At 41.7% G+C, this 21,967-nt stretch overlaps 1 protein-coding gene across 1 annotated transcript; it reads left to right on the top strand.

The window, feature by feature from the left end:
- Positions 1-2,077: 2,077 nt before the first annotated feature.
- Positions 2,078-16,472, top strand: LOC141351514 (nuclear GTPase SLIP-GC-like). Its single transcript, XM_073858517.1, has 14 exons — positions 2,078-2,190; positions 2,270-2,791; positions 3,381-3,559; positions 3,659-3,680; positions 11,678-11,767; positions 11,849-11,939; positions 12,023-12,159; positions 12,259-12,435; positions 12,538-12,695; positions 12,855-12,978; positions 13,153-13,261; positions 13,578-13,711; positions 14,074-14,155; positions 15,666-16,472. The coding sequence occupies exons 2-14, from the start codon at positions 2,669-2,671 to the stop codon at positions 15,701-15,703; spliced, it is 1,464 nt and encodes a 487-aa protein (XP_073714618.1). The 5' UTR covers positions 2,078-2,190; positions 2,270-2,668; the 3' UTR covers positions 15,704-16,472.
- Positions 16,473-21,967: the final 5,495 nt, after the last annotated feature.

Raw genomic sequence — 21,967 nt, 5'->3', positions numbered from 1 at the left:
TAGACCTTGTAACAAAGCATTATTTACATGTTTACATGTAGGATCCAGAGAACAAACAAGTACAGCAACAAGTTGGTTAATTCTGACATTATTGTGGGGTTACAGTGCGGGGGTTTTAAAACAAAAACAAATGTTCTGTATTCGTGGCATATGCATCTGGAATAAATAAAATTCACAGTAAACAACGCTAAATGACACACAGGAATACTATGTGTACCTTCCAGGAACCCTATCTGATCACTCCTCATTAGTTCTTACGGTTAATGCTCCTACTACCGGAACACATCTTAGAAGATGGCGGTTCAGTAATTATCTCCTCAATGACCTTCATTTTATAGCTTTTTTGAATGACAATATAGAAAGTTTTTTGAACTTTAATGTGGGCTCTGCTTCTCCAGGGTGTTTTGGGAGACAATAAAGGCCTATTTAAGGGGAATAATTCAAGTCACCTGGTTTGGATAGTTTCTCTATAGATTTTTTAAAACATTTATATCCAAATTAATTAAGTCACTGAAGGATATGTACACTCACCTAAAGGATTATTAGGAACACCTGTTCAATTTCTCATTAATGGAATTATCTAATCAACCAATCACATAAAATATTTTATTTTAACAAACAGAAAACAAAAACCCACGATGGGGCAAAACCAACATGAAACAAGATGTACCAAACACAAACAGGACTAAACTATACTACATTAAACATTAGACAAAGAACTGGACTAAACTAGACTAGAATGACAATAAACAATAAACTTGACTTAGCTTGATTTCAAATAACAAAACAGGTCAGGAACAAAACAGTACGATCACAGACAGAACAAAAAGCACAAGGACTTTAAATAGGGGAAACTAATGAGGGGAACGGGTGAAAATAATAACAAATAAGGGAGAGGGTAAAAAGGGTTGCCCACTGTCTCCCCTTTTATTCGCTCTACAATGAAGCCTTTAACTATTGCAGAACGCTCGCATGATGTCATTAGGGGTTTTACAACCCTTCAATCTCGGCATGTCATTTCATTATACGCATTATGTTGTATTTGATTATACCACGCGGGTCTGTTGAATGCTGTATTCTGATTGGCTGAGAAATGTTCCGTGGGTATGTATTAATTTCTGATAACCGCAAACCTAACTTGTCAAATGTCTTAAAATAGGCACCAGAGCAATGTTTGTGGTAACCGTGGTATAAGAGGAATAATTGACTCCGGTCCTTTGAATTATTTGAAAATAATGCACACCTCTGGTGTAACGGCACTCGGCTTCGTGCCGCATTGCACCTTGGGTGTGCATTATTTTCTTATAATTAATGGTCTGTCGTCAATTATTCCTTACATAAACAATAATAAACAAGGTAAAATTACATGGTATTTGTACCAAATTGTTGTTGCATATGTGCATGTCCTTGTCAGTGAGATTGTTTCGAGTAAAACTCCAAAAAGAAAAAGGAAAATACATCAACTAACATCATATCAGATTCATTTTAAGTAGTGATGAAAGATAAAAGCTTAACATTTTCTGTGTAATTATTGTGATATTTTTATTGTCTCTTATCTTGTAAGATAATATACTTGCAACCTCCTTTAAGCTGAAATGTGTTCCTTTTTTATCAAGGTTTAAATCATTGACTCATCACAATGGCTAGCAACGGTTTGTGTAATTCCTTCATTTTTTAGTTAATATTGGTTTTGAGTTTACTAACAACTAAAAGAAAGTGCTATCCTGGTAAATAATTTAACAGTACAGAATCACTGCTGCATTTAATGCAGTTGTGTATAATGTTCTCAATAATGGCTCGTCCCATGTAATTATCACTTGTATTAACTGTATTACCTGTATTGACATTATTTAACAATAACAAGAATAAATACATGCTAAAAACTATATTTTTTATTGTTTGTTCATGTTAGTTGTACTTTTAATGCAACCTTATTGTAAAGTTTTAAAATGTATAGAGAGCACATGAACAATAGCATGAGAAGATTATGGTGTCTTGAATCTTATTTATATATGTTCTTATGTACAAAATGTATCGTGCAGTTCAATTTCATAGTCACAGTTTTCTTTCAATGAACACAGATATGGGCATCGTGAAGAAAACAGAGCAGATAATGAAACGGATCAGTGCTAGCATTGGAGCAACAGAGATCACTGACCAATCTATGGTTACATTAAAATCCTACATTGTGTAAGTACTTACTAAATATATTTCTTCATATGACTTGCTTTTTTGATAATAATCTTATTATCTCTCTCATTATGCACAGAGAGGCCATTTCAAAGATATCTTTTGAAAACAAGAAAAAAACAACTGTTGGGATTTTTGGGAAATCAGGAGAAGGAAAGAGCACTCTAATAAGTGCAATCCTGGGTAAAGAGGATCTACTTCCCTCTGGCAGTTTTGGTGCATGCACAGCTGTTCTATCTCAAGTGGAAGCAAATCTGAGTGACTCCATCTACATAGAAGAGATCGAATTTATTTCTAAAGAGGTTTTGTTGTTCAGTGTTGTATCAGTGTTCATCTTGGTTTCTCTTTTAATAGGACTGCTACATAGAAGAAAAGCATCATGTTTTGAGGCTTTGTTTATTTGCAGGAATGGGAGAAAGAACTTCAAGATCTTGTCAGTATTTTGTCGGATGACAGTGAGGACAGGGATGATGATGACATGACGGAAAGTGCTAAAGAAGATGCATATAAGAAAACATTAGAAGAGCTCAAGATCATGAATATATGTGTTGAAATTGATAACCTTTTGACCAACAATACCATAACCATCTCAAAATGTAATGTAAGTTTCAGAAATCTAAGTATGTAAAATATTTCTGAATTTGCAAAATGTACAAAAAAATTTAAACATAACTTTGCAATGTAATGAAGGCATGTTTAAATCAATAGTGTTTATTTAACAGGCCTCTGAATTTGCCATTGAAGTTGCATACTTCATACAGCATAGTGAGAGGTTTCGGTGTGTTTATATATTGCATATAAGCTGACAACAGTGAAAACAATCCAAACTCACATTTACATTTATGCATTTTATTTGTTGGCATTATGATTAACAAAGATTAATAAATTCTTTAAAATATGTTCCCCATAAACTTCATGTTAGCTAATGCTCTAATTAATATCATATTAAATTTTTTACTTCATGATCCCATGGTATACAATTATGTGTATTCATGTGTATTATGTCCATTTAATCTTTTTATTGATTATTTATACTAATTTTAACATAAATTTTACTTGTCATTTCAACTCTCCCAATTTAAGATAACACATTTAATTTGTAACAAATATGACATAAACAAAAATATGTCAGGTGAGAACTTGAGAAATGAGTGTTTTCATCTGAAATGTTTTTATTTTTAATCCTGTAGAAACTAAGAGATTGCTCTTCTGTGTGGGTTGTAAGTGCCATCAAACGAGCCACTACTGATAAAGGTCCATGGGAGATGTTAAAGCACTGCATTGAAGAGCTGGGACCTGGAGGAGAATGCAAAAGCATAAACTTCATCTGTACAATGACTGATGACATTGATCAAAAAGAGTATTGCAGGTTAGTATTATAAAATACAAATCACAAAAAATAATGATAGAAAATAAAATTGCATGGGACAAAATTTTCAGATTTGTAAAACGTTTTTTTTTTTTTTAGATCAGAACGGCTTCCTGACACGGTATGGTATATGTAGAACGTCTCAGTTACGTATGTAACCCTCGTTCCCTGAAGGAAGGGAACGGATACGTCACGTCGTGACCGACGAATTGGGAACCGCTCCGCGGTGGCAAATCTACTTCGAGAAGCTATTAAAAAGGCCAATGAAATTGGCATGCAGATTATTTGCACCTGCTGCGCTGCCCAGCCGCGCGGGTATATAATGAGAGGCAGGTGCAGTAATCAAATCAGCTTTTTTCGCTGAGAAGCCGGCAAAATAAAGGGGCCGGCCGACTCAGCAGTGGAACAGCAACTGTGGCGACGGGACGTGACTTCTCCGTTCCCTTACTTCAGGTCAAGAGGGTTACACACGTACCCAAGACGTTCACTTTCAGTCGGTCACTACAACGTCACATCGTGACCAACGAATTGGGAATCCCTACCAAAGCGCCACTGGAGCTGACCCTTCCAGTGCCTGCATAAAACCTTCCGTCTTCACTTTACGAGAGGCGGAACCTGGGCTTACAGCAGAAGGCCGGTCACTACTTGTTCCTAAACCTAAGGTAGTAAACTAGGCAAACTGGGAAGCGAATCCAGCCTGGGCGGAACTAGGAGACGCTGCGGAGCCAACCCAGAGGAGATTGTACGAATGGGTGGCGAAAAATAGCCCGTAGGTCTATGACGTGACTCTCATAACTATATTTATACTAGAGAGAGAGCAGAGCGGGCTCTGCAAGGAAAACGTGGTAGATTAGCTCCACGGAAATACGCACATAGGACACCTCACGGGGGCGCTATGCGGGGGCCTAGCCAAACACAGGTTTTCAGGAATACAGCTAATGAGAGGCTGACAGCCGATGCTCCGCAACATCGACTGAAAAGGCGATGGAGGAAAGGCAAAACCTTATTTTGTGACGTTTTGACCTTATGGCCTTCCATATTGGCGCAGTCATTCAGCAGCAAAACGGAGGCAGCAAGCCGACACAGGAGCCGACTCTGAGTGTTTCTACCGGTTTGAGGAGAGAACACGAGAGGATACCGGCTCAATACGAACACTGTAAAATCTGGTGAACGTGTTAGGTGTCGCCCAGCCAGCCGCTCTACAAATTTCTGCTAGCGAGGAACCACGAGCAAATGCCCAAGATGATGCCACACTTCTAGTAGAGTGGGCTCTCAAATTAAAGGGGCAAGGGACACCCTGCTTTTCATACGCGAGGGTGATAGTGTCTACAATCCAATGAGACATTCTCTGCTTAGTGACAGCCTTCCCTTTCTGCTGACCACCGTAACAGACAAAGAGCTGCTCTGAGGTTCTAAAGCTTTGAGTTCGGTCCACATATACACGCAAAGCGCGCACAGGGCATAACAAAGCCATGGCTGGGTCTGCTTCCTCCTGGGGCAGAGCTTGTAAGTTCACCACTTGATCCTTAAAAGGAGTGGTGGGAACTTTGGGCACGTAGCCGGGCCTGGGTCTCAATGTTACACTGATATTAATGGGCCCGAACTGAAGGCACGAATCGTTGACCGAGAATGCATGAAGATCCCCTATCCATTTAACCGAAGCCAGTGCAAGAAGAGTTAAAGTTTTCATTGTGAGAAATTTGATACTCACAGAATGCAGAGGCTCGAATGGGGCAAGCTGGAGTGTTTTCAGCACCATGGACAAGTCCCACGGAGGAATAGAGGGCGGACGAGAAGGATTCAGCCTTCGTGCGCCTCTTAAGAATTTAATAACAGGATCGTGCTGGCCCAAAGACCTATCGTTTATCGGTGAGTGGTGCGCGGATATTGCCGCAATATCTATTCTGATTGTAGATGGTGACAGCCTCTTCTCCAGACAATGCTGAAGATATGAAAGCACGACTCTAATAGAGCATTCTCGGGGGTCCTCTGACTGTGAAGCACACCAAACAACGAACAGGTTCCATTTAAGCTTATAAGCCTGTCTAGTAGACTGCGCTCGCGCCGCAAAGATAGTGTTAGATACCGCTTGCGGTAAATCATTTAGAACCTCCGCGTCCCGTCCAGCGACCACACATAAAGGTTCCATAGATCGGGACGCGGGTGCCATAATGTGCCCCCTTCTTGAGAAAGAAGGTCCTTCTTCAGGGGAATCTTCCAGGGAGGGGCTGTCGCGAGGAGCGCGAGTTCTGGAAACCAATTCCTGGTTGCCCAATACGGCGCGACTAAGAGAATGCGCTCCTCGTCCTCCCTGACTTTGCACAGTGTTTGCGCAATGAGGCTCACTGGGGGGAAGGCGTATTTGCGTAAACCCCGCGGCCAGCTGTGTGCCAGTGCATCCACCCCGAGCGTTCCCTCGTTCAGTGAATAGAACAGGCGACAATGTGTCGTTTCTGGGGAGGCAAACAGATCTACCTGTGCTTTGCCGAAACGTTTCCAAATTAGCTGAACCGTCTGGGGGTGGAGCCGCCATTCGCCAGGACGCGCTGCTCGTGAAAGCGCATCTGCCGCTGTATTGAGCGACCCTGGGATGTGAATGGCACGAAGAGACCTCAGATTCTTCTGACTCCAAAGGAGGAGATGACGGGCGAGACGCGACAGGTGACGAGAGCGCAAACCGCCTTGGCGATTGACATACGCAACAGTCGCAATGTTGTCGGTGCGAATTAATACATCCTTGTCTCGAAGCTCGTTGCTGAAACGAATGAGAGCGAGATGCACAGCCAACAACTCGAGGCAATTTATATGCCAGCGTCTCTGGAATGTCGTCCAGACACCCGAAACTGCATGCCCGTCGTACGTGGCTCCCCACCCCGTGTTGGAGGCATCCGTGTACACAATGGCATGCCTGGAGACCTGTTTCAATGATACCCCTGCTCTGAGGAATGACGGGTCTAACCACGGAGTGAAATGGAGACGGCACGTCGGTGTGATCGTTACGCGGTGCGCGCCGGTGAGCCACGCTCTCCTCGGGATTCGGTCGTGAAGCCAACGCTGAAGCGGTCTCATATGGAGCAGCCCGAGCGGTGTCACGGCCGCTGCTGCCGCCATATGACCCAGGAGCTTCTGAAATTGTTTCAGAGGGACCGCGCTCTTGCCATTGAATGAATTTAGACAAGTCAGAATGGATTGCACACGCGCTTCTGTTAGACGTGCGGATAAATTGACCGAATCCAGCTCCATACCGAGAAAAGAGATCCTCTGCGTGGGGCAAAGTTTGCTCTTTTCCCAGTTGACCTGAAGACCGAGACAGGCGAGGTGTTTTAACACACGGTCCGTGTGATCGCAAAGCATCTGACGGGACTGGGCTATTATTAACCAATCGTCGAGATACGCTAGAATGCGCACACCGTTCTCTCTCAGGGGTTTTAATGCCCCCTCGACTACTTTCGTGAATACACGGGGAGAGAGAGAAAGCCCGAACGGTAAGACTTTGTACTGATATGCCCGCCCCTCGAACGCGAAGCGGAGACACGGCCTGTGTCGAGGAAGTATCGAGACATGAAAGTACGCGTCCTTCAGATCGATGGCTGCGAACCAATCGTTTGGACGAATGCATTGAAATATGCTCTTGTGCGTCAGCATTTTGAATGGTAACTTGTGAAGCGCTCGATTCAGTAAACGCAGGTCCAGGATCGGTCGCAACCCGCCGCTTTTCTTGGGTACAATGAAATAAGGGCTGTAATACCCAGATTTCATCTCGGCTGGAGGGATCGGCTCGATCGCGTCTTTCGCCAAAAGAACAGCGATCTCGGCACGGAGAACATGCGCCTCGGCGTTTTTCACCGTAGTAAACCGAATGCCCGCAAACTTGGGAGGGCGCCGGGTGAATTGAATCGCGTAGCCGAGATGAATCGTGCGTAAAAGCCATCTCGACGGGCTGGGAAGCGCTTTCCACGCCCCCAGATACCGAGCGAGGGGAATTAACGGCATGATCGGAGTACCCGCGGCGAGGGGAGCGGATGTAACGGTTGCTGCGCTCTCTGTGAAAACAGCAACGGAAGTGTTGTGAGGTGTGCCACTCACCTTTTTCCCCTGATGGGGGGCAGAGCTGGGGAGATCTCGATGTAGAAGACTCACCCGCCGTGACACACCCGGTGGCGAAAGAGGAGGAGGAGGACATAGGGCTTTGTGCCCGTCCGCAGCTCTCACGCTCTTCTGAAGACCTGGAGAAGGAAGAGGAATTCGCTCTTTTTGTGGTTTTGTGGGTGCCGACTGAAAAGCCGGCAGAACAGAAAAAAACTGAAACCAAGGATTCCCCACCCGGCCCTCCTCCGGTGGGGGGAGTGGTGCCTTCACCATCTCCCGTAGAGCGATCCCCCCCATCTCCAGGTCGCCCGTCTCAGGGTCGTTTAGCCTTGCGTTTTCCACCTCTCTTGGCAGGCTGCTGAGCGGGCGGGGCGGGCTGCTGGCGGCCGGTTCCTCGCTTCCTAGAAGAAGTGCCCCGAGGAGGAACGGGGGCGGCCGCCGCAGGACGCCCTCGGCGAGAGGCAGACTGAGGTGCCAACGTCGAAGGGGCAGATGGACGTTTCCGACGCGGCAGGATCTTCGCAATGGCCTCAGTCTGTTTCTGAGCGGTGGAAACCGCCTGTGCAAAGTTTTCCACCCTCTCGCCGAACAGGCCGGCCTGGGACACCGGAGCATCTAGGAGCTTAATACGGTCCTGCTCCCGCATGTTGGCCAGGCACAGCCAGAGATGGTGGTCCTGGACCACCAAAGTGGACATCGCACGTCCGACCGCCCGTGCGGTGACCTTAGTGGCTCTGAGCGCCAAGTCAGTAGCCGCACGGAGCTCTTTAAATGCGGCCGAATCGTGACCACCCTCGTCCAGGTCACGCAGTGCCTTAGCCTGGTGTACCTGAAGTAATGCCATGGCATGGATGGCAGAGGCCGCTTCCCCACAAGCACGGTAGGCACATCCTGTTAGTGCAGAGGAGTACCTACATGCCCGCGAGGGGAGGGTCGGCCGATCTCGCCAATGGGAAGAGGACCCGGCCGGACACAGTTGCATCGCGACGGGACGCTCAACCGGGGGGAGATCGGTGTACCCTCTAGCGGCCCCGCCGTCGAGGGTGGTGAGGGGTGAGGGCTGATACAGCCGCTTCCGGGAGGAAAAAGGATTTTTCCACGACCGTGTCAGTTCCTCATGAACCTCGGGGAAGAAAGGCACTGGTGGCTGGGTCTGCTCTGTTCTAGCAGACCCAAAGTACCAATCATCTAGGCGGGATGGCTCGGGTGGAGATGGTTGACGCCACTCCACTCCGACCGTACCCGCCGCCCGAGCGAGCATGGCCATCATCTCGGGGTCGAGCGCAGCGCCCCCTAACCGTCCCGAAGGAGGCAGAGGGTCAGACTCAACGTCCGAGAGAGACGGCCCCCCCTCCGATGCTGCGGACGAAACAGAATCCCGTGTGGTGCCAGCGGTCCCCGAGGGCAACGTAGAACACGCGCTCCCGGTTTCCATTGGCACCTCCGGCTGTGGATCAGGGTGCTGAACTTCACTGCCACCGTCGGTGGACTATTCAGCACCGTGATGCGCAAGTCGTCCTTCGCAAGCATCACGGCCGCCTTCTTAGCGCCGGATGGCTTGGAAGGGGGGCGGCGGTCCCGGAGGTACGCCACCCGACTGCGCAGATCCACCACAGTCATGTTCAGACAAACCTGACATGTACTGTCGCGAAACGCTGCCTCCGCATGCTCAAGCCCCAAGCATGAGAGGCAACGATCGTGGCCGTCACGAGGATTCATGTACAGCCCGCATCCGGACGAAGCACACGGTCGGAATGTCATCCTGAAAAGGACGCCACCCGACTTGTGACACGAGAGAACGGCTGCCTTTACAAAGGCACAAGTTCAAGCTCGTGTTGCTCTTTTAGGGAATTCACTCTTTAGATGTAATGCGTGAGTTGATGAAGCACGCAGGGGAGAGGCAACGACACACTCAAATAAAATCAAAAAATAGAAATTAAAGAGGTGGAACAAATGCGAGTCTCCGCTGAGGTGCTGTCTGTCCTACCAACTTCGACACACACAGAGGTCCCAGAAAGGATTGCTTCTCAAGAGCAGAATGCTGCCGGCTTCGAAGCGAAAAGCTGATTTGATTACTGCACCTGCCTCTCATTATATACCCGCGCGGCTGGGCAGCGCAGCAGGTGCAAATAATCTGCATGCCAATTTCATTGGCCTTTTTAATAGCTTCTCGAAGTAGATTTGCCACCGCGGAGCGGTTCCCAATTCGTCGGTCACGACGTGACGTCGTAGTGACCGACTGAAAGGGAACCATAAAATATATTTTTCTTTTCTTGTATATTTCTTGATTATTGTTTGTAATTTTTCTGACATTTGTATTTTCATAATGAAAATTATTTGTTTAAATTAGTAAATGCATCAGCTAACATGAACTTACAATAAACAATATAATTTTTTTTAGCATTTATTAATCTTTGTTAGTTTTAGTTTATGCCAATACAGTTGTTCATGTTAGCTTATTATGCATTAACTTATGTTAACAGTAACGTTTGACTTAAAAAAATGTATGGTGAAATTAACATTAATTAAGATTAATAAATGTTGTACAATATGGTTCATTAATAGTTCATGTTAATGCATTTACTCATGTAAACAAATATTGTGTGTGTTACGGAAGCACCAATCGTTCTGAACAAATGAAAATCCCTAGTGATAAATTAACCAGACTCTCGTACATTCATTTCATTTGTACAGAGAGTCTGGCCACGCTTCATTGCAAAGCGTTACTTCCGTTAAGGAGGGTCCTCTGTTGAAGTTTAAAACTATTGGATCTGCACAGAGTCATTCAGGATCTGCTATAGGTGATCGCTAACGTGTGGTCGTGACGTATATCATGCGACGAAACCGACCGGAAAGAACAAGTACGAATAATCAGACCAACAAAACTTAGCAAACCTGGTTCTTGCTCCGGCTTTAACTTCTGTATTTTCGGCAGTTTTGCAACATCGGACCGAATAGCTTTTCTCACGTCTTTCTCCGCCGCCATTACTGAACTACAACTCAAACTGACGCAGGACCTCAACATCATCGTTCTTAGCCACCCCCCTCTGTTCGCTGATTGGACCTGCAGATTTTTGCAGGAGAGAAAACTAAACTCTACACAGCAGTCCCAGACGTAGTACAGAAGGGAAATGAAAATTAAGCGGAAGCACGTAGGAGGGCGGAGCCAGGCTAGGTCCCACACTACTTGGTGTTAAAACTAAAGCAGTGTTAAAAGCTGCTATCTGTGACTCTATCCACTCTATCACCATCTCTGTTTGAAACCTAAAATTGCATTTTACATTTTACTTGTAGAGTTATTTATTAACTTTGGTTTTAAAGTCACCATTATGGTGATCCGTGTTTGTTTTAGGTGAACTCTTGACTCTTGATTTTCTAATTAGTTTTTTTTCTGGCTGCTATAACTATATGTGTTATGGCGAAGAATAGAACAGTGTTAATTTGCTGTGCAAAAAGTGTCTAGAGTCTAGGTGGTTTATTGTTGTGTCAATTGTCAACACATCCTCATCCCATGGCTTCAATATTTGACGACACTTGACCATGCGTCAATATGTTACGCGGAGGGTATACCTTTCGCGTCATTTTTTGACGAACTGGGGACTTCAATACTATTACGTCCGTTGCATTCTCTTTCCTATTTTCTTACCATTTTCGCGTCGGTTTAGGGTTAGATTACGCAAAATTAAACAGTGTACGCGAAATTAAACAGTTGTCACCTGGCGGTGGGGGTAGAGTTAGGTACGACAGTTGTCACCTGGCGTTGGGGTTAGAGTTAGGTTTGGGTAGGGATGTCATTATGTAAATCTAACCCTTAACCGACGCGAAAAAGGTATACCCTCCCCATGGGGTGAGGATGGGTTGCAATTGTTACCATGATTGACCACACCTACCACCAACACAATACCAAGTTGTTATAGAGACAGGATTGTGCATGTTTTAACAAACTCTGCATTTTACTCTTAGTTTTTCTTTTTTTATTATATATTTTTTGGCTTATTCTAGTTAACCGTTTGTGGATTATCTTTTCAGACTTCGATAGCAGACTGCATACTTCACAGAAATGGCTGTACCAAGAAAAAAATGAAAGAAAAAATAGAACATTTGAATCCTGGAATCAAAGTAATACTGATGTTACCATTATCTGATTATATTTCTGTTAACTGTGATCTCACATTAATGATTCAAATATTATTTTTAAAGAAACTGATGGAGAGATTCAGCATTGATGTTTTTACTGTAAGCTCCAAGGCTTTCTTCGAGCAGAATCCAGTTGTGCAAAAACCTGACACAGGTAAAGCATTATTATACAAGTAGATTGCTAGGGTAAAATACTTCAAAAATAATTAATATTTAAATGTTGTAAATGAATTGCAGAAATCCCAAAGCTGCAGGATGTTCTGAAGAATCTTAACAAGAGCATCAACCGAGAACTGGCCAGAGATTATATCAATGAAGCCATGGGAGTATTGTCCTTGATACAAAGTTGTAGGAAACAACAAGATGAAGCATTGGTATCTGGAGTCTGAATTATTGCACAAAACACATGTATCATTTACTGTGTTTTAGTAATTTACTCTAATTTACTGAGGATATTTGGATGTGCTTTTTAGGTTCAGAAAAAAGCAGAATTCCTTGATGACCTGAAGAAGAATCTGATTGAGGCACTGAATGAGTTGGATTGTCAGTTTGTTATCATTCAGAATAATCTGGATCAATGTCTTTCAAAAGGTGTATTAGAGTCAGTGCAACAATGTCTTGAAAATGCAAGGACAGAAGTGATTGCACCTGTAAGTGTACTTCATATATCTTCATTTTTGACATTTAAATTCACAATATCATCTATAGGTTTTGTAACTGTAATTTGTATTTGTGGTGTTGTGATTTAAAAGACAACAGATAATAGAGGATATCATAAAATCCTTAAAGCTTTGTGCAAGAGAAATGGCAGCTATAAGTCCAAAAACTGGGAAGTAATCCTAGACCTCAACAATTGTTTGGCCCGTCCCATGAAGAAAAACATAAATGAAGAGTTCTCTATTATATTTCCGTAAGTGTTTTTTATGCTTTGAGAATGTTACTACTATGTTTTTATCTCTATAATATACATTTGAATCTTGAAAGGAAGTGTTACTGAACAACTAAACAACTTTACATTTGAATGAGATAAACATACACAGTACTCAAACCAAACTTTTTTTGTCTTTAGTGTCAATAAAAAAACTGGAAAATCAATCCAAGAACATCTTGATAAATTCAGTATAATCCAAAAAGACAACACATACCCCAGATCTTCAATGTTTCATCACATTCAGAACTTCATCAAAACTCAGGTAAATCCAGACACCCATGACATATCTGTCCTTATGGCATTATTTCAATGAAATAGATTAAACAGCCAAATAAGTATAGGCTGCACATAACAGAACTCATGGTCAAGCAGAATTCATGTTTAACTTAATCTCTCAAAGTTTTTTAATTCTTGACCCACCTCAATCCTCTGAAAGGAAACCAAACTGAAGGCATCGTGCAGCAGAGAAATCCTTGAGATAAAGAAGGAAATGTACGCCTCAATTAAACTTACCATCCAGACAAAAATGACTCCTTGTTATGAAAGTAAGTCAGCATTAAAATTAATACATTAATAAAAGAGTCCTTACATTCGCCTTTAACAAATTTTGTATTAAATTAAATACATTTTTATGAAGTTAATTTATACACAATAAAGTAATAATTTATTAATAAAAAACAGTTTTAAGAATGTCAACAGTTCCTATTGTTTTTTAATTCCCACAGTTCCAGGCATTGTGACCTTTTTCTCTTTATACACATAATACTTTAATACAATACATGAACCCCCCTAGCAGTTATTTTTTGTGCATTTTTTATCTTAGTATTTGTATTGTTTTTACATTGGTGTAATATATTTTAGAAGCGGCAAATGTAAAAGGAGAAGGATCATTCATGAAAATGCAGAATATTCTCACAGAAACAATTGAGTCATTAAAAGAAGAAATGTTCAGTGAGGTTAAAGAGGAAGTGCTTAAAAAATTCAAAAAGTTTAAGGTATTTATTCACTTGCTCTATCTTATATATATTTGTGTGTGTATTGTATTAAGCTATCTAAAAAAATAAATACTGAAAAATAAAGGTGTTTAAAAGATTATTTACTGATGCCATAAAAGAACCATGTTGGTTCCTCAAAGAACCTTAGTAATAGAAGAACCATTTCTTATACATTTTATCTAAATGAAACTTGTATCACTACTTTTCGAAACAATAAAGTTGAGCTTAAAGGTTCTTAGTGGAACTATTCAGCTAAAAATGGTTCTTCTGTATCATGAAGCACCTTTATTTTTAAGAGCGTAACCTCAGACCTGGTCAGCTTTTCTATAAATAATAAAAATGTTTTTTTTTTCTTTCTGAAGCTGTACATAAAAGATTACATGGAATCTGAGCTGAACCAATCAATTGAGCTTTTTCTTCTCACAACCAACACAACTTTTTTTGGTAAGAAGCTTTACTAAACCATACAAAATAATCAATCGAGAAATGTATTGTTTTGAATTACATACTTTGTTATGAAAGCTATGCAGAGATGGGCATGGACGATACTTTGATAGGATACATCCTGGGAAAACTAAAGTGATAAAGGTAATGCGGAAAAATGTCCCGAATTTTTGAAAAGAACCACCCTTCCACTTTTTAAAAAAAAATGCACATGCACAACACTCTACCTGCTCCAGAGAGGGAACGCCCATTAAACGCGTGCACGAGACAGAGCATGCACGAGCCTTCTTCTCTTCATTCTGTTTACAAGTTGCTGTCGGCATGTTTACAGTGTCTGTGCGGTTCGTGACTTGTGCCAGGGCTAGCATCGCTAATCATAGCTTACATCAACTTTTACTAGCAGTGATTTTAAATTGATTTCTCTAAATGGCAGGCCAAACTTTACCTGTCGAGTAGAAACTTTGTGTGGGAAGCCCAACTTGTGCTTTTAGCACACGCCAGCGTGTGAAATATTCTCCCAAAAACACTCTGGTTTTGTTTCTTTCTTCAGAGGCCTTTCTCTTTTTGTCATACAATTCGTAGACACTTATTCTCTTGCGACCCTTCGACATTTGAAAAAACATGCGAGCTTCAATGAATGCCTGAAACCGTAGACCACAACACATATACACCTGAACGTGTGCATGTGCAGAAAGCGAACCTAGGGATGAGCACGTATGACAGCTTTGGTCAACATATTACAGAATGATTGACGACTGGGATGACCAATAGTCTTGGTGATCCACCCGGAAAAAGAAAATCTTCCACTATACCTTTAATTGTGATTTATAGTCGTGCATAGGTTCTACGCTGTATCTATGCCGTAGACTATGCGTGGGCTATGCTTAGGCTAAACATAACTCTGCGTACCCTGAAGTGCACCCTTTACAAAATTGTAACTGCTGCTGCTTAAGGGTTACTGGCCAAGCGCCTTCTTCTTTGGCTGTTTTACTGTACACGCATGGATACTGCCTACTAGCAGTTTGCACGTTTAAGTGCACATCAGCGCGGACGATGATGCAGAAGTATAAATAAAAACCGTCACGTAGCCTAACCCTCAAGGCTACGCCGTAGAACTTACACAGAACTATAATGAGCCCTTTAGTAAGGCCAGCAGGTGATGTCCAACCTGTGGTCTATAAGAGTCCTAATGCCTCAAGATCCTGTAAAGGCATTGTTATTTAGATTAAACCAAGGTCTGACTCTTTGTGGTCATTATAAAATCGCAGCTATGGCCTTTTTCAATTCACATTTAATAAACTGTTCCTGTACTACAGTGTGTGGTGGATGTTGTATCATCCTTAGGCGGAGACATCCCAATGGTAGTTGAGAGAAATCCACCAAAGAGTGTAGATTGTGGCAAAAGTACTGTATACATATAAAGAAAAACTGTAACCCTTTTATCCAAACCCACAAAGTATTCAGATATGTTCATGCAGTAATATACCATATAATATGTCCTTTTATACAGATGTTTCCAGAGAGATTGAAGAGCTTGAGAAACTTTAAAATCAGCTGTCTGAATGAGAGAAGAACTGCACTACTCAAGGAATATGGAAAAGAATTCTCTTGTTTGGTAGTTTATCATTTTGTAGTTTAACTATAGCATTCATTTTCTTTATATTTTTTTATCAATTTATTATGGTACTTGTTTATCTTTTTGACAGCTATTGATTCTGTAAAAATCATATCATATCATATCATATATTTTTATGTTAAGGAATAGGGTCAACTTATCACAAGTCAAAACTTAAAAAAGTAGGTTTCTCATGAGCTCTATACTCTTAAGGGGATCGCACACCGGCCGCGCAGCTCAGCGCCGCGCCGTTCTAAAAAATCGAACACATTGTTTTCTATGAGTATACACACACCAGCGCCGCCAGGTGGCGCCTGTCCGCGCCGCTCAGCTGTAACTCAGGAAGTTTTTCAAATCCCTGCCGCGCCACACAGCGCCACTCACATAGTTTAACGTTACATAACATCATATGTGTCCCAAATCATTAACAAGTAACATTGGCTGCTAACGTATATTTTGCATTTTGAACTAGATGCTATCTGACGAAGCTCGCGCTATTTAATGTGCACTTCCGGTTTACTATACCTCCGAGTTCTCCTAGGCGCAACGTGACGCTGTCACGACACGGAAGGGTTGTAAGGACAGGACGCAAATGCAAGGTTCAAAATAAATAACATTTAATAATAAAAACACGAGGGCAGACATGGTGAAGGCAGGAACACAGGAACATGAACACAGGAACATTAACACAGGAACAGACAGGGTATCAATGACAATGATCCAGCAGTGAGCAAACAGAAGACAGAGGTATATATACACAGACTAAATGACAAACAGGTGTGATGAGGCAGGTAATTAATCAATGAATGTCCAGGTGATAACAATCGGAACAGAGACAAGACATGACACGGATTAACCGTGACATTACCCTCCCCTCTACGAGTGGCTACCAGACACTCACATAAAACACAACAAAAACAAAGTATGGTAGCGAGAGTCCAAGGGAGGGGTGGAGGGCTTGGGGACCCTGGCGAAGCCGGCAGCCGCCGGGATGAGACCAACAGGACGGTTGGCCGGACTGCGCCAGGAGAACCGGAGCGATCGCTCCGAGAACCGAGGCAGACGAATTACCCCCCTCCTGGGAATCGTCGACGATCAGATGCCCCCGGAAATCATCTCCCATCCCCTCGCGGAAACGGAGACCCTCGGTAGCCACCCCGGGGAAATGATCGGGCGTGGTCCGTTCCGGATCCCCCTGCGAGCAGGATGGTGGTCCTCCGAAGGACCGTCGACGACGACTCAACCGTTGGGGGACCGCCTGGGCCGATCCTCCTCCCGCAGGCCCGCAGGAGCGAGCGATCGCTCACGGTGGTCCCCAAGAGACATCGGGGCTGATGGGGAATGAACCCCGATGTCACTACTCCCCCTCGACGAAACTCCTGGTGGAGCCGCCCTCCGTGAACCTGCTGCGTCCAGTTAGGCTGGATCATTCTGTCACGACACGGAAGGGTTGTAAGGACAGGACGTAAATGCTAGGTTCAAAATAAATAACATTTAATAATAAAAACACGAGGGCAGACATGGTGAAGGCAGGAACACAGGAACATGAACACAGGAACATTAACACAGGAACAGACAGGGTATCAATGACAATGATCCAGCAGTGAGCAAACAGAAGACAGAGGTATATATACACAGACTAAATGACAAACAGGTGTGATGAGGCAGGTAATTAATCAATGAATGTCCAGGTGATAACAATCGGAACAGAGACAAGACATGACACGGATTAACCGTGACAGACGCGGCGCTGGGCGGCGCTTAGCTGCGCGGCCGGTGTGCGATCCCCTTTAGACTCGGCTCATTCTCTATGCTTTTCTTCTTTACCTGAGCTCTGGGCCATTAGGCCAAGACTCCAGTTCTCAATAGTTCCTCTCTTTTTTCTAAACTTTCTTTTTTTCTCTCTTCTCTATACTATCAGGTATTATCTTATACACACATTGGAAACAGTGGCAACACTTTAGTATAGGGACAAATTCTCACTTTGAACTAGTTTCTTATTAGTTTATTGTCTGTTTATAAGTGCTTATAAAGAACATATTAATGCCTTATTCTGCATACCATATTGTACATCCCTTAACCCAATCCAATACCTAAACCTAACCGCCACAACAACTATTAGCTTTTAAGTAGGAGTGAATTGGGAGTTTACAGAGGCAAAAGTCAAAGTTAATAATCAATAAGTGTACTAAAGTGTTAGCAAAACAGTTTATTTTACTATGTTTTATTTACCTTTTTAATGCATTTATAGTGTAACCATTTTCAATTGTAATCAAGTCAGTACAAATCTGTTGTTTAGGGTGCTTTAATGTTTAAACGCTACCGATTGCAATAAAATATATTCATATTCTAGCAATGCTCTGCCACATATTTTGCCAACCCAGTATCACGAAATTGCGTGACTATTTCACGCATGGACCAGCGTGACAATGTCACGCTTTGCCGCGTTTGAGCGTGAGCATGTCACGCTTTCTGTTTGTGTCGCTGTCACGTATTGGTTACTCAACTTTTTTGTCCTAATTTCTTACCATTGTCGCTTCGGTTTAGGGTTAGATTTACATAAAATGACACCCTTACCTAAACAAACTCTAACCCCAACGTCAGGTGACAATTGGTTAAAGTTTAGAAATTATATAAAATAATAAGTATTGTATCTTTTTATTTTATAAACCAATACTTAAAGTGACAAATACTTAAAGTGACATATAACACAAGCACCAAATCTAACCCTAAACCGAAGCGACAATGGTTTGAAAATAGGACAAAAAAGTTGAGTAACCAATACGTGACAGCGACACAAACAGAAAGCGTGACATGCACATGCTCAAACGCGGCAAAGCGTGACATTGTCACGCTGGTCCATGCGTGAAATAGTCACGCAGTTTCGTGAAATAGGGTTGTATTTTGCTATCATAACTGCGCTTATTTTCTTATTGGTATAAGTTGCAGAAGGGTGGTAATTGACAAGAAATACACAGTTTTACACAATTGTGCTGTTAGCGTTTCTTAGTAATTTCGGTGTTTCTACAGCCTGAACCACCACCCTTAGAGAGGCTTTGGCTCATTCAGGCCTATAAGGGTTAAACCACTTCACGTGTTTTTTAGACTTCTGTTTAGCCTTGCAATCATGATTTATTTTGATGTATTTTGTTCTGAATGTTAAAGATAATCAAATGTTTTTGAACATTGATAACAACTGTTAACAAAATACATTTGAACAAATGTGAAAGGTTTTCTGAATAGCCAATATTATAGTTGTCAATGTTTGATTAATAAACAGTGAAGAGTGATACTGCATTTGAATTTTATTATTTCAAAATTTTATCAGTTAGGATTCCTATTTTGCTTCTGTATTCCATTTTTATTGATTCTCACTTTTGATTTCATTGTGGTAAACATTGATGCACTTTCCGTAGCCCATTGAGACTGTTTACATGACTTTAGCAGGGAACCTTCCCTGTCAGATTCCAGGTCGCATTTTCACAGATGGCATGAAAACAATCAAAACAGGTGAATGTATAATGAATAGTACAAAGCAAAATCACTGGTGTTAAAATAACACCCAAGGTGTCAAATTTAACACCGGCAAAGTGTGTATATGTGTCCACACTATACTGTGTTAATTTAGTCAAAGTGTAGTGTTAATTTAACAACACCGATTATATGTTAATTCAACACTCAATATTGTTAAATATTACACTTGTTCAACACTATTCATTGTTGTGTCCAAACTACACTGGTGTTGGCACACAAAAACAGTGTTAAAAATGAACACTCCTAATTTAAGGTCAACACGAGTGTAATGTTACGTGTTAAAATACTGATTAATAGTCACACTTTTGGTTATTTTTATTAGCACTTTTGTTGCTATTGGGTTGTTTCCATAAAAGACAAATGACAAGAAATATTGCAAAACCTCTTTTTATTAAGGTAGATCACATTTAAAATTTACATTGATACACACAACACTACGCATGTAAAATACTGCTTTTTAAATACCTATTAGAACTTGGATTCAACCCACTTTATGTTCCTTATTAATTTTAAATAAAATATTATATATAAAACATTGTATATATGAAATTATGTTATTATAACACGTTGTGTTATATTTATGATTGGTAAATAGAACATTTAAAAGAACATTTTCAGATTAAATAGAAAAATTTAATTGTTCTATAGGACAGAACAACCAAATGAAATTCAAATCCCTTTTAATAATAATAATTGAAATGGCTTATAGTTTTCTAAGATGTTTATGTATGTTAATTTTGCATTATTGGTGTGCTGTATGTGCTGAACATTTGTGCCCCTTTAAAACACTGGGAGTTACCATGGAAACGAGGCGTTATGTGTAATAATGTGAAATGATACAGGGAAAAATTATTGAACACATGAAGAAAGGGAGGTGCAAAAAGGCATAAAAAAGCCATGACAACAGCTGAAAACTAAGCAAATGGGCAGCATGCACTTATTTTGACAAGACACATTATGCACATGGTTTACATGACACGCTGAACACATATTTTGAAATGACGAACCACACACATGATGGGCGTGAGAGCTTTGCATCATGCACCCACGAAAAAGAAGTCACCAGCTGCCAATGCTTACACCCCATGTGAATGTACCGAAACACGCCACGGAAACGCTATGGAAGAAAGACGTGCCTTGACCTGCATTTAACACACGTTTTTAAATGAACGGCCACGTGATGCAGAAATGTATATCGAAATATCAGAAATGTGTTTAGAAACCATATCACTGTTATCGGGAAAACTATATCGTGAAATACATTGATATTGAATTATTGTCCGGCCCTACATTACAATATGCTTATGTGTGATAATTGTCAGTGCAAAGAGGGAGTGAGGAGGGTGGGGAGAGAGAGCACAGAGATAGAGCTTCAAGAGCAGGTGAGAAAGTGTACTGCTAATGAGGTCAAAAAGTAGTGGCAGTCTCTCAGTGGTTCATGTAGGTTGTCTACAAATTGGAAAGTTGGTGGTTCAATCCCCGGCTTCACCTGACCAAGTGTCGAGATGTCCTTGAGCAAGACACTTAACCCCAGATGCTCCCAACGAGCTGGATGGTGCCTTGCATGGCTGACACTGCCGTTGGTGGGTGAATGTATGGAAAAATGTAAAGCGCTTTGGATGGCCATTGGTCTATGAAAGCGCTATATAAATGCAGCCCATTTACCATAGTGGCAAAATATACTAGTCAACATTTGAAGTGGATCAAAAAAGTTTATCAAAGTTGTCCTATGACAAGAATATTTTGGACATCTTTTATGAAAGGTTTTGATCCACTTCAAATGTTGACTAGTGTAGTACAAGTTTACCAGAGTAAATAAAAATGACTGCTACATTAAAAGAATTCTATTAAAGGCGGAGTCCACGATGTTTGAAAAACGCGTTGGAAAAGGAGACGGGCCGACTACCAAAACACACTTATAGCCAATCAAATCAAATAAAATCAAATGCCGGGTTGCGTATGTGTGGGGCGGGTCTATCAACAGAAGGTCTAGATTCTATTGGGGTAGGGGCGTGTATGTTTAGGTGATTTCAAATATCAACATTGGCTTTGAAACATCATGGACTCCGCCTTTAACTCTTGTGCATTGTTCAAATTTTCGACCCTTTCGAGTTGTTAGTGGATGAAAACATCCACTAAATTAAACAACTGTAAAAATGTATCAGATGAATATTTTTCCAATTTATTTATTTATCCATACATCAATACTATTAAAATGTTTACAAAAATTTTAATTGCCAAGTTAAGTGATAAGTGAAAAACACAAAATGACTGATTTTCAATATAAAAAGTGATTGTGGACTGGATTTTTTTACCTCTTTCAAAGTCTTGGGCATGTCAAAGTTTGGTAAAAACATTGGCTTTGTTGCATTTTTTGTTTTTGTTTTTTGCAGCATCTGATTTTTTTCTCCCTCATTTAATGTTTTTGCCCCATTGACCTCCATTAAAAATGTTTTTGATTGCAAAGCCATGACATAATCATGCATTCTTGATTGTTGGTGGTCCTTTCTGTTTAGAAAAAGTTGTGTTGTTGCACAATGGTGCATACTGTTTCCAAAAAAAAAAAACATGCCGTTGAACCTGGGAACCATAGCAAAACATTGCACACCTATTTGAGCTTGAACGTGCCCCAGCTTTTACGTGTTCTCCACGTCACGCTCCTA

This window comes from Misgurnus anguillicaudatus, chromosome 20 (genome assembly GCF_027580225.2).
Source record: "Misgurnus anguillicaudatus chromosome 20, ASM2758022v2, whole genome shotgun sequence".
Taxonomy (NCBI): Eukaryota; Metazoa; Chordata; class Actinopteri; order Cypriniformes; family Cobitidae; genus Misgurnus; species Misgurnus anguillicaudatus.
Note: the sequence above shows the minus strand (reverse complement) of the source record. Positions and strands in the feature narration are given on the sequence as shown.